Raw genomic sequence first — 12317 nt, 5'->3', positions numbered from 1 at the left:
TGCCTGGAAAGGATGGCTGTCCGCAGCCTCATTACATCTGATGTCTAGTATTCTTCACAGAGGAGCATTTTTTCTGCAGCCTATTATTATCAGTGTCTGGGAGACAGACAGAGACATACACACTCTCACACACAGGCATAGAGCAGGCAGGGCGATGCAGAGAGTACAGTCTGCCAAGGAAGCATTTAGGGGATTACAGTTTCCATCTCACTTTTTCTCTTCTTTGTTGAAGACCTGTGCGCCTGATGTAGCAGGTTGTCATCTCCTCTGCAATGAAGGAAAGCTGCTCCTGCATCATGATTATGGACTGAAGGTTCGTTTTCATCCTCTTACTCATCCAACTGTTTCCTCCTCTCATCTCATCTCACCATTTTTATAACCTGGTGGTTTTCGACACTGCATTGCATGTACAGTAGATACACATGTAAAGGTCCGGTATGACATGATCTACCTCACTATCTGTTCAGCATACTCTGCTAAGTGCCGAGAGCTTGGATGCCCCTCCAGGGCACTGCTAACGCAGCCATTCATGTCTCACTCCGATGGTCAGACCACCACGATGACGCTGCCCTCCTCCTCCTCCTCCTCCTCCTCTTCCTCCTCCTCCTGTTCCCCCTGCACTCACGTTGTGCTTTCTCTGTTGGGAGCTGAGCTAAGAATTGAGAGTCTTTGTGTGAGTGTTATGTGTTTGTGTGCACATATATATGTATATGTGCGTGTATGTGTGTGTGTGTGTGTGTGGGGGGGTGATGCCTACAAATTCAGTGCTTTCACCTTGTCATCTGATTTGTGCTCAGCTCAGTGCAACACTTCAGGATCAGATGTGGCAAAGATGTGCTCATCCTAGATCAGATCACAAGATTAACACAGCTTGCTGTATGCTCGCCTGGCTGTCACAGGGTCTGATTAATTGGCTGTGTGTACTGGAAGCCTGATTTTTCTCACAAGAAATCTGCTGACACTGGATTAGAAAGATGAAAACGTTAAGTGGATTCTGGTTAAAATTATACATATGATGGTTTTATTTATTTACCCTGTTGGTAGAGACTTGTAAAGTCATGTTTTGATAGGAAAGCAAGACAGATTGTTGAACCTTATTAAGGTTTTTATGAAGATGGCACATGGTGTCTTTTCACTGGTGTATTACGTCATGTTTCTTGAGGACCAGCTGCAATCTTTTGATTGTTTACATTAAATATAATAAGCTATATACAATTCATAGTTGGGTCTTACTGATAAATCAAGTGTAAAAAAAACAAACAAAAACACAACTGCTTATGATATTGTAGTGTTTATTTAGACAAGTAACACTTCCTCTGGGTGCTCTGATGTCTTCCTAAACTGGCCTCTAAATTGCCCATAGGTGTGACTGTGACTGTGAGCATGACTGTGTTAGCCCTGTGACAGACAGTGCTGTCTCCAGGATGTACCAGACTTCTCGCCTTGTGTAAGCCATGCAAAGGCTTCAGCCCCCCGCAACCTAGAATAGGATAAGTGGTATAGATAATGAGTAAATGGATGCGTTACATTGTGTTACAGAATATTTTTTCACATTTAATAATGAGAAGATATATGCAGTTTTGTCTTGTTAAGGTCCTAATGCTTGGTTGTTCCCCTCTTTGCTTTCTGTTGCACTATGTGCAACATATTCTGGGTTGCTGGGGATCACTTCTTGGCAGTAGTACCCTCGGCTTGGTTGTGCATTCCAACCAAAATAATTGGCAGTGTTTGTGAGTGGGAAGCCAGTGAGGGATCGTGGCTCTGTTGCAGCACTAGTGATTCCTTCTGGTTTGTGAAGGGCACCTGAATGAATCTCAGTTACACCCTCTAACTGTAGCTCTAGATTTCAAAAATTGATAACTTTGCACTTATCAGCTCAAATTGTTAGAGTCTGAAATGTGTTGAAATCATAGACTGTATATAAAGATGGACGCAGCTACTGTTACGTCACCCACTAGTTTCTGAAGAGCGATTTTGAAGGTCAGACTGGGCTGCTCCGCTGACACCATCTTCCCAGTACCTGACTCCGACAAAACTCCCAGCTAATCCAAAAACTGGCAAAGAGGAGGGGCGCGTGTGGAGCTGAGACTTCGGTGCGTGCCGGCTTGAGGCAGGCGTACGCTCACCCACCTGTCACTCAAAGCAGGGCGCCTTCAATTCTGCAGAACTTTAAGCCTTAACAAAATTCAAACGGGTGAGTATATAAAAAATTCACCCCTGTACAGTTGTCATGAAGGATGAAATAAGCTATAGAGACCAAAACAGTTTTTTGTACCAGGCTGTAAACCTGGGCAATTTAACAGGAGAGTCTATGGGGATTGACTCGCTTTGGAACCAACCTCAAGCGGCCAGTAGAAGGTACTTCCATGTTGGCTCCATTTTTCAGGCTCAGAGGTTACCGCTTGGTTGAAACACCAAAAAAAAAAAAATGTATTTACCTTTTATTGAAGAATTCTGATACTTGACTTAGAAATGTTCATTGGTCAAAATAATTTTTACTGCGTACTATCAATAGATGCCCTATTGATGTTGGTTTTGTGAAGTTGCCGTTTGTAGCTTTAAGTTCCTTTTTCCCAAACAAATGCAGATGCAAAAATGTCCAGAAAGGAATGCAAAATGATACATATAATAATTTTTTCAGCTCTATTCTCTCGACCAAAGGTCCAACCATGGCTAAAGAGGAAGTGTTGTATCTCAGAGAGGAAACACAGTTTTTCCTTTCACTCTCTCACTCTCTGTGTCACACTCTCTCCCACCTTCCTCTACAGCTGGGTTGTACTGCTTGAAAATCCATAGGGTAGCAAAGGTGTCATAGTGCAGCTTGATTTAGATACCACAGGCTGACTGATCATTTCTTATCACTTCTGCAGTCAGCAGCATCAGAACTCATGTATGAGTAAAAAGTTTGTCTGCACCATCATTGCTTTTAATGTTCTAGCTGTTGACAGACTGGCTTTCTTCTCTCATGGAGGACCGACTCCCACACTTCCAGAGTGAAGGTGAAATTCCTTTATAAAGGCTGTGGTTTCTAGTGGCAACGAACTGCCTTCTTCCCTCTGATCCCTTCCTGTTTGAAGACAGAGGCAGAAAAGAGGCAGGGGTCACATAGCGTCGCAAGAGTTTGCACTTTAAAACATGGCTGAGCTCCATGTTTAAGTAAATCAGTCAGTATTTTCCAAAGTATTTTTAGGTTGTGCAAAAAAGTTTGTATAGCACCTTTAAAACATCTCCTTGTCTTTAGATGGTGGACAAAAGAAGAGTGGATGTTGAGGTTTGGAAGTCAGGAGGAATTTCATCTTTCAACTTAAATGTTTTCCCATACTCTAGACTTGATATTGTTGAACCACAGCCTACATGCTGAGCCCAATATCATATTCATAGTAAAAGCTTCAAGTCCAGAGCTTGGACGTGCTGAGCCCCACTAACCCTTCTAGTGAGCTAGAGCGGTGTCTGGTTACCTGAACCTAGAGATCTGAGTGAAGAGTTATTTAAATAGGTGACAATATGGATGATTTATATCTGACTGCGTAAAGTAGTTCTCACCTGCTGGCACCACCAACAGCCAGATGCCCCATGGCCTGATAACCTGGCAGGTTTCTCTCTTCTGTTGCACAAAGTGTGCATTGACCCTGACACACATTCTTTTTCCTATCCCTTATGGCTGTGCGCCTTTAACACAATATCTGGTATGAGATTTCAGCTGGTGTGTAGGTGGTTTCCAGCCTGTTGACAGTTGATGATTCTCTGCCAGAGCGGGTGGAATATGAGCTATGTTGGCCAAGTTGTAAGCCTGGCCACTGTTAAACACCTATCAGGTTAGTAAGTGAAGGACACTTTGCAGGGCTTTAAATCTCTACTAATTTCTCCTCTTGTCCACTGGAAATCCCCTTTCGAGATAATCTGTTTTACTTGTAAACAGAAAGAGAATCAGATCCTCAGTACACTGTCCATTAGGTCGGACACAGTAGATCTGAACTGAGTCTTGCTGTAGTTGTAGTCAGCATGGACCAGTGTCAGGTCCATGCACAAAGTGAATTATTCATTAGGACACTTGCTGTGATGTTGAGCATAGGTGCAGAGGTGTCCCTTAAACAATGCTTCCCAAGTAAACGTACAGACCCGTTCCGCATAATGTTTCAGCACTCACGGCCAGTCTTAAATTGTGTTTCTCATGACTGCCCTGCTGTCTAGATTTATTCACCGTCCAACCCGTCTGAACAACCTATACACAGAGATACATGTGATATTTACAGCCTTGTACATCTACAAGCCTCTGAGACTCTTTGTCACTTTGTTTTTGCAGCTTCCCACTTCACAGACTCTGTTAGGTTGTTTTATGTGACTCAGACTTGCTTCATACCCAATATACCACCTACTGTTCCCATTGTCTTAGTGTGTGTGTGAGATAAATGCGTACATAGGCATTTTTTATATTTGTTTTTTGGAATCAACATTTTTATTTTTTTTCACAGCAATATCAGTGGGAGGGACGTAGTTGCAGATGGTCTCCTGTTTGCCTAAGAAATAAATAAAATCAGAAATATTACGTGAGAGAGACTTCCACATCCGTACTTGAAGGTTTTCCCTCTGCAGTCGTACATTTGTGATGAAAAATGGTTGAGAGAGAATGTATACAGGCCAGTTTCACACAGATACCAGGTGTGAACCAGGCTCCTATAATATAGTCAGCATCTGTCATTCTTTCATTTTTGTAAACAAGTCTGTGGTGTCATTGAGCAAACACAGATACGTATGTATATGAGTAAATAATTGTGTGTCTTCTGGTTTGTCCTGTTCCTGGAAAGCTGAGCGCAACTTTGGCAGTGCGGCCTCCCTGTGGGTTTCATCTTGCACAATAGGGCGTTGTGCCTGCCTCTGTCAGGAAACAACCTGCCATTCACCTTCTCATTCAGACACAATCTCTGCTGAGCGCCTGAGCTGAACCCGACACAGCCAGGCAAAGCACGTCGTGGACCGTTGGATGCCTTTGATCCAGCCTGGTCTCTTTCACTCCCTCTGTAACCTTCTGTCTAACCCTTCTCTCACTTACTCCCTCTCCCTGTCTGATACAAAGAGTTGTGTCTCTTATCACAATTTTTGCACTATGCTGAAGTCATCTCCTGCGCTGTCAGGATTGACACAACTGTGCTATTATCTGCCCCTCTGCCCTTCTGCCCCCCCCAACACACACACACACACACACACACACACACACACACACACACACACACACACATACACACATAAATACAATAACGATTGTTCCTGTTTCCTGCCTATGCTGTCATTATGCAGCTGCTGAATGAGATATGGTCCATTTTCCATTGGTCAAAGTCAAGACAACACACACAAATACACACATGCACATATGTATGTGCACATATGCACATTTCCGCACAATATAATTCCAGCTATCTGTGTCTTTCTCTGTCCTTTTCTCTCTGTGTCCGATACAAACAAACACACACACACATTCATTGCATGCGGTCACACAAACATCGCTGCCAGAACTCTCTGGCCTAATTCCCCTCTTATTGATGTGTGTCTGTCAGTGAAAGAGGCGCAGCACAAAGAGCAACGATGGGCCTGTGTGTGGCTCAGTGGGAACAAAGAGCGGTCTATTCCACGCCAGCTCTCAGACCCTTCTGGAAACACTGCACGGGCTTGTTTAAGCTATGGCCATATTTTGAATTAACTGACTGTATGTTCAGCAATGAACAACATGGCTGCTTCAGTGTCAAAGAGCACAGGCCAGATTGACCTCCACTTGTGTTGGTCATGCCCAGTTTGCAACTTTTTTTTTTTAAAGACAATCGTAGAATTAAACAGGACAGTCAAGAAGAAACAGTTGTCAGGTTATTGTGCATATATTTGCTTTGGTTCTACTAGAACTATTCAGTGGAACTGCTATTTGCATGCAAATACTGTAAGAGCGCAGTACTGATACATAATTTATCTTGCATTATGTTAAATTGCAGATTGTCTGCTTTAGTGCTTAGCTATTTGAGCTGTCACCTTCACGTTTGTAACTCTGGAGCTTAATCTTGTATTAAATAATTACATTCGACAGTCTTCCTTGTTCAATAATGATAATGGATGTGATTTCAGAGCACTTAACGTGCCACATCTTCATCAATATAACCTTTCTGCCCGATTGAAGTGGCTGCTGCTTTATATCCAGGGAGCTGAAGGGAGCATTTTAAGAGCTGTGATACTGTAATTTATTGTTAACTACTAGCAGTTGGCAGGAAATTGAAGAAACAAGATGATTGCTGTTTAGTATTTATCACATTACCCCTTTGTTTTATTAAGTTGAATCTTGGATCTATCATATTATTTCACACATACCTGTCACTGTCAGCAAAATGACAAATTGTGAATGTGTGAGTTGTTTTTTTCTGTTTTTTTCCCCAGTCTACCCAGTGCCAGAATTCTGCTGAGCTTTCACCATCTCTCTGGCTTAGCTGGCCAAAGACAGCTAAATGGAATGAGCTCCAGAGTTAAGGACAAGGAGTCACAAAGTGTCACTCTGTGTGTGTGTGTGTGTGTGTGTGTGTGTGTGTGTGTGTGTGTGTGTTTGTATTTATATGAGGTCATGAGTGAGGCTGACAGGGTTCCAGAGAGGCCATTGTCCATATGGTCGTTTGTCATTCACCTTTCACATTGAGAAATTTCTGAGGAAAATGCTGAGTCACAGAGACTGCTGACCCCAGCTGTCACTGACACCTGTTAATCACTGAGAATCGCTCATAGTCTGTCACACATCTGTTTCTATGGTGGACAGGGATTAAATACACCAAAATGCTATCACTACCGTGTTTTTGAGGTTTATCTGAGGGGCAGGTGAAGAGAGTATTTTTGTCCAGTCAAGTATCATATTTTTGTTAAAACTTGACTGAAGCATACACTGTTGAACAGTCCAGTGTTGGGTTAAATGGATAGTTAACATGATATTTCTTGCTCTATCACATTATATTTTAAAAAGGAAGTAGTTATAACCTATTAACTATACTTCTTAGATTTTTTTTTAAATTTTTAGTTTTTTCAGTATTTATAACAAAATACTGATTTAGATGTCAGAGTAGTATAATGTAATGAAATAACGTGGTTTGGGGCCAGAAGAGGATAGTCGTCATTTGAAGACCCATCTGGCGTTTGTTCTTTTGTGTCATCACCCCATCAAGGTGGAATGACAAGCCTTGCTCAAAAGATGCAGGAGCTCTCATGCATATACAAGCATCTACACCAAGTCTGACAATAATGCTTTATCCTCTAAAGGCTCCTGAAAGAGGATTTAGTTTGAATATAAAACCGTAGGCAATCAAGAAAACATCCAATCCGGCATCGGGATGAGCTTGGGGATGAAGGAGGGGATTTACAGACACAGAGGGAGGGATGGGCACCAGGGTAGGGACGGGGCTTCAGGTTCAACTTCAGCTTGAGGACAGGATTAACTTAGGTTTACCCCCTCCACCACTCACTAGCTCCAAAACAACAGCACAGTGCACTGTCATGATCAATCACACTTCACTGTGATTGACAGAAAATGCCGCTTACTAACCATTTCCGTGTGAGCGTGGACACATGCCTGCATTATCAAGTCTGCAAACATTTTTTGCAGATAACTTTTTTGAGTTTTTTTTTATCGCCGCTTTACAACACATAAAATATAAGTGGTTAAAGAATTACCATTATGAAGGAACAATGACAGTGAAAAAACAAACACATGATCATGTTGAATATTGAAATTGAGTTTTGTGTTGTATTGAACTTAATAGTGGTATAAAACTCTTTTTATATATCTTCAGGTAAGAATAAGATTAAGAAGAATCAGATTTCCTTCATATCACATTTTGTGAGAAATAGGAATGTTTGCAACAGAACAGTGTATTATGATAACTTGATGTTATTTTTTTCATCATGAAAATTTATTAGAATAACTGCAATATTTGCTGTAATCTGTAAAACACCAAAATAAAGCTGTGTTACTATTAGCGTGAAAGCCACTGCCTAACGGTTGACAGCACAATATCTTGATCGCTACAGGCAGCAGCCAGCTAGCAGGTGACTAAAGTGAACCTGTCCAACACCTGCTCTCTCTCTCTCTCTCTCTCTCTCTCTCTCTCTCTCTCTCTGTTTCTCTCTCGCAGCCTCTATATTAAGCACATCAGTATCTTCTGGCTTGAATCTGCTTATTGACCAGAAAGGATTAGACAAGATCAGACTTGAGATCAGCTTGTGTAGAAAGTAAAAGTGTCAGTGTGAATGTGTTCGTGTTTCCTTTTCAGTGATGGTGTGGCCGTTGTGAATTGTGATATGCTACCTGCAAGTAGCTTCATGCTCATTCTCTCATTCTTGTGTCTCTGAACCCAGTGTAAGGCTCAGCAGCTGACTGTATTCATAGTGATGTGCATTAAGCCTGTTGCAGCTTCATTTGCATAGATTATACTCTTGCAGTTTTGAGAAGTGTGTGTGCATGTGAGTGTGTCTGTCTGCCCAACTTTGTGTTATTCTTCATGACCCGACAGTGCAGCTGAAGGAATATGGTTTGAATATGTAACTGTCCCTCCCCAGGCTCTGAATGTTCCTGCCTCGTTTGTTTTGCTGCCCTCAATGGGAGCAGCTATTGATGCTGCAGGGAGGCTCGAGCTGACTGCCTGCCTGTCTGTGGGTCTGTCTCTGAGGTGATCGCTTCTCCACCAATAAGATTCCTTCTTGAGGAAGACGGCTTGTATTTTATCAGGTGTCTTTGTTGGTTTTGTCACTAACTTAAATTCAGCCAGGCAGTTTGCAAGGCTGCAGGAGGTGATCATGCACTGATCTGTTGTTTGTCACACTACACTGTGTGTTGGTTCTATTGCGGAAACCCTTGTCTCTTGATACTGCCACAGGATAAGGAAGGGTTGCCTTTGGGGATACTAAATGAGCCCCTGAAGGAACACACACACACACACACACACAAAAAACACACACGCTCACAAAGTTGTGTCACACAGTATCACACATGTTCTGTTCAATATTCCCAGCATGTTCAGAGCTCACAGTGAAAACGATTATTGATTGCCATCAGAGGGAGATGTGCAGTGGTTTGAGTATGTTGAGTGAAGATTGAAGTTTCAAATCCTAAAAATGATTCTTTGTTTTTCTTTCTTTGGTCTCCCTCATCTATCCACCTCCCTCTCAGGTAATCCACAAGAGTGAGTCATACTAGGCTGAGTTGGGCTGATGGTAGGTGGGTTTTTCTTCTTCTGATCCGAGTCATTATTGCTTTCCTTCTCTCGCTCTTCTATTCTTTTCTGCATCATTTTCCTCAGCCTCTGGTGTCTTTCTGGCTGCATCTCCCTCCAGGCTGTTGTTTATTTTCATAGCCTGCATGTGCCTGTTTACTTTTCAATTCATTTGTGCTTTGTTTTGTGATTTTTGTAATATGCTAGCTCACTTGGATCCAGCTTGTTTCCCTTTTATTACTTGTGTTTGCTCCTGAAACATCAGCCTGTTTGAATGTTGAATGATTCAGAGGACTGGCACAGCTGTCACCGAGGCGGCCTGTCCAAGTGACGATAGTGTATTATTTTAAATCATAATTGCAAAGTTACTTATTCATATTGGGCCTTCAGTGCTGATTAATGCTCTTCAGCCTACAGACTGTAAAACTCTAGTCTGATTACTGTGCATTCACACTTTCTGTGATGAAAATTATCACAAGTGAAAGTTAAAATTAGTGATTGCAACATAAGCAACATTCCAGCCTCTCATAATACATCTCCTCTCTCTCTGTACTAGACCAGCATGGCTACTTCTCCCTGAATGAAAGATGCATGATCCCTCTTTGGATTCATCCCCCTGACCGCCACTGAGCCGATCGAGCCCTCCATCAGACAGTCCCATCTCCGCTTCTACTGTTCTCTGCTGTAATCTACTGTAGTCTAGTCTTCTCTCCTTCACAGTTGTTGCCCTGTGGTGACCCTCTGCATGTCTGACATATAGAGACAGATGTGTTAGCAGGCTGTTAAACAGGACAATTCCTCCGTGGTATTCATTAGAGGTCTGTGGGGCCACATGCAGAGGAGGGAAGACAGTCAAAGGGAGCCAGAGGGGGTGGGTCCCAGCTCTGGTCCTGGAGCTAAAAAAGATGGGTCACACAGCTCAGGGTTGAAGAGGGCCTCATCCCAGTCAGAACACCCCTCTTTCAGTAAGATGAGCCAGAACGCCAGGGAGAGCATGGGGGTTCTTGGCCAGGGATTGAAACAGCTGTTCCAGCAGCAGCGTAAACGCCTCTCCCTCTCTCGCTCCACCGTCACCTCCTCGTCTTCCTCCTCATCTTCCTCTGTAGTGTCAGCAGGTGGCACCTCCCCCGCTGCCCCTGAGGATACCTCAGGGTCCTGCTGTCCTGACTCTGACCGCCTCTCTGCTCCTGTGGTTCCTTCTGCAGCTGGCCAAGGCTCAGCGGCTGTGGGCATGATGAGGCGTGGGACCAGCCTGCAGAGCCGGCGCAGTAAGGGGTCAGGATCGGGTAGCGGAGACCGCGACCCCCTCCTGAGAGGTAGCCCCCAGGCCCCACGCCGCCGAAATACCAACGATCTACAGCAGCATACCAGCCGCCCACGCTCCTCCTCCACCACCGACACCACACCCAGCAGCCCCGCCCCTGGATACACTGGCGGTGATGTGGTCCTGTCGTCAGGGTACCAGTCCACGGAGGAGACAGACAGGGTAAGTGACAGCAGCCGTGAATCATGTTATCACTAGACAGGCTGATCGATGTGCCTCTTCTCCCCTTTTACTGGTGTCAGACCTTGTTTGTCAGTGGCTGTCAATCAAACCTCTGAGGTTCACCTTGCTTCTGATGTAACAGACGCTGTTGTTTCTGCTGTGGACTTTTACTGCTGTCTGATTTTGCCCAGTATTGATTATCGATCAAGAGCAAAGATGTGTTTCTTATGGCCAAAACAGCATTAATCAAGCTGAAGACAGATATCCATGGGCCAGTTTGCTAACAAATAAAACAGTCAAACACACACACATTTGGATATGGTAGTGTTTAAGTATAGGTTCACAGTTTTTAAAGTTTTAAAGTTTTTCAACATACTTTCAATAGAAGTGATAGGGGTTCAAAGTTCATGCTTGTTCTACACAAGTATATATTCCAACTTTTTATGAAACTAAGATGAGGCTCCATCCACAAATCAAGTCATTACCCACCAGAGTTTCAGTCTCTTAGTGCCTAATTCCTTCTTTGTGTTACCTCCCTCCACTGCAACTCAGTGCGTAAACAATGTCCATGTTAACAAAAAGAGGGAACTTTTTACTATAACTAACTAACTAATATTTACTCAAGACTGCTGAAGCCTCATAATAATTTCAGACTGTGGATTTTGTGTCCTTTATGACTTCCCATGGAAGTGCTACAGGACATTGTCTTTTATTGGCCTGAATGAACAACTGTTTCAGTGTACACAGGAGCACCTGACAGATTTGAAAAAGTGTGAACCTCTTCCCCTAAATGCTGTGATATAAGGTTGTGTCTTTTGTTCTAAGACCACAGTTTGTTTAATCCAGAGATCATTAAGTGTACTGCTTGGACTGCAGTTTCTGCCATGTCTGTATTGGAAGTGGCATAGATGTGTTTTTTGTGTGTTGTATTGGTTTCACAGCCTTTTACAATCTGATCTTTAAACTTAACCTCAAGTCCTGATTTTTAACCACATTACCGTAGTTATTCCAGGCTACAGTTTAATCTGTTTGCCACCAGAGGTCACTGTCAGATCAGCTAACCTGCTGTAAGTGGCACTGGGTTTGGTTCATGTGGAGGCTGTGTTTGCATTATGAGCTCAAGGTTGTGGTGGACTTGCCTGTTCCTTGGGTTAATGAAATAAGCCACACCATGGACTCTGTGTCATAGATGAAGGTGATGGCTGGCTATCAGTCCAGCGGTGGGCGTTGATATACACGATAACGGACAGCTGAAATCTGTGAGCTAGATTTGATATAGTCATTCAAGTCATTCCCCATTTCTTCATCCATAAAAACCAAGTGTCCTTCAGTCCTGTGAAAATGACCTCACCTGAGATGACGAAGTGGGATTGAGAGCCAGACGTCTGTGCTCCATTAGCCCTGCTGCTGCTGTGACAGGCGACCATCAACCTCTCTGTGGTCTCGCCCTTGTCTTGTTCATCTGTAGCTAACATCAGAGCCCCATCTCAGCACAGACACACAGCAGGTCATCCAAGCAGTCGCCGTGGTTACGCCGAAACTTGCTGCCTAGAACTACGCCCTGCTTGGGTTGCCATAGTAACAGTGTGGTCGACCTTGGAGGT

The 12317-nt window shown here is 43.4% G+C and overlaps 1 protein-coding gene across 6 annotated transcripts in view; it reads left to right on the top strand.

The window, feature by feature from the left end:
* The window catches only part of LOC111667174 (transmembrane and coiled-coil domains protein 1), a 44102-nt gene that overhangs the window by 944 nt on the left and 30841 nt on the right, over positions 1-12317 (top strand). The window contains exons 2-4 of one of the 6 annotated variants that reach the window (XM_023422791.2): positions 233-313; positions 9185-9228; positions 10433-10713. In XM_023422791.2, coding sequence (XP_023278559.1) covers positions 10459-10713 — 255 coding nt within the window. In that variant the 5' untranslated portion in view covers positions 233-313; positions 9185-9228; positions 10433-10458. Of the gene's footprint in view, positions 1-232; positions 314-9184; positions 9233-9783; positions 10714-12317 lie in introns of all 6 variants that reach the window. The other 5 variants (XM_087178350.1, XM_023422790.2, XM_023422792.2 and 2 more) reach the window with 5 other exon arrangements.

The sequence above is a fragment of the Seriola lalandi genome, unplaced genomic scaffold (assembly GCF_002814215.2).
Source record: "Seriola lalandi dorsalis isolate HSWRI2012SDOR001 ecotype SW California unplaced genomic scaffold, Sedor1 jcf7180002054685, whole genome shotgun sequence".
NCBI classification, from domain to species: Eukaryota; Metazoa; Chordata; class Actinopteri; order Carangiformes; family Carangidae; genus Seriola; species Seriola lalandi.
Note: the sequence above shows the minus strand (reverse complement) of the source record. Positions and strands in the feature narration are given on the sequence as shown.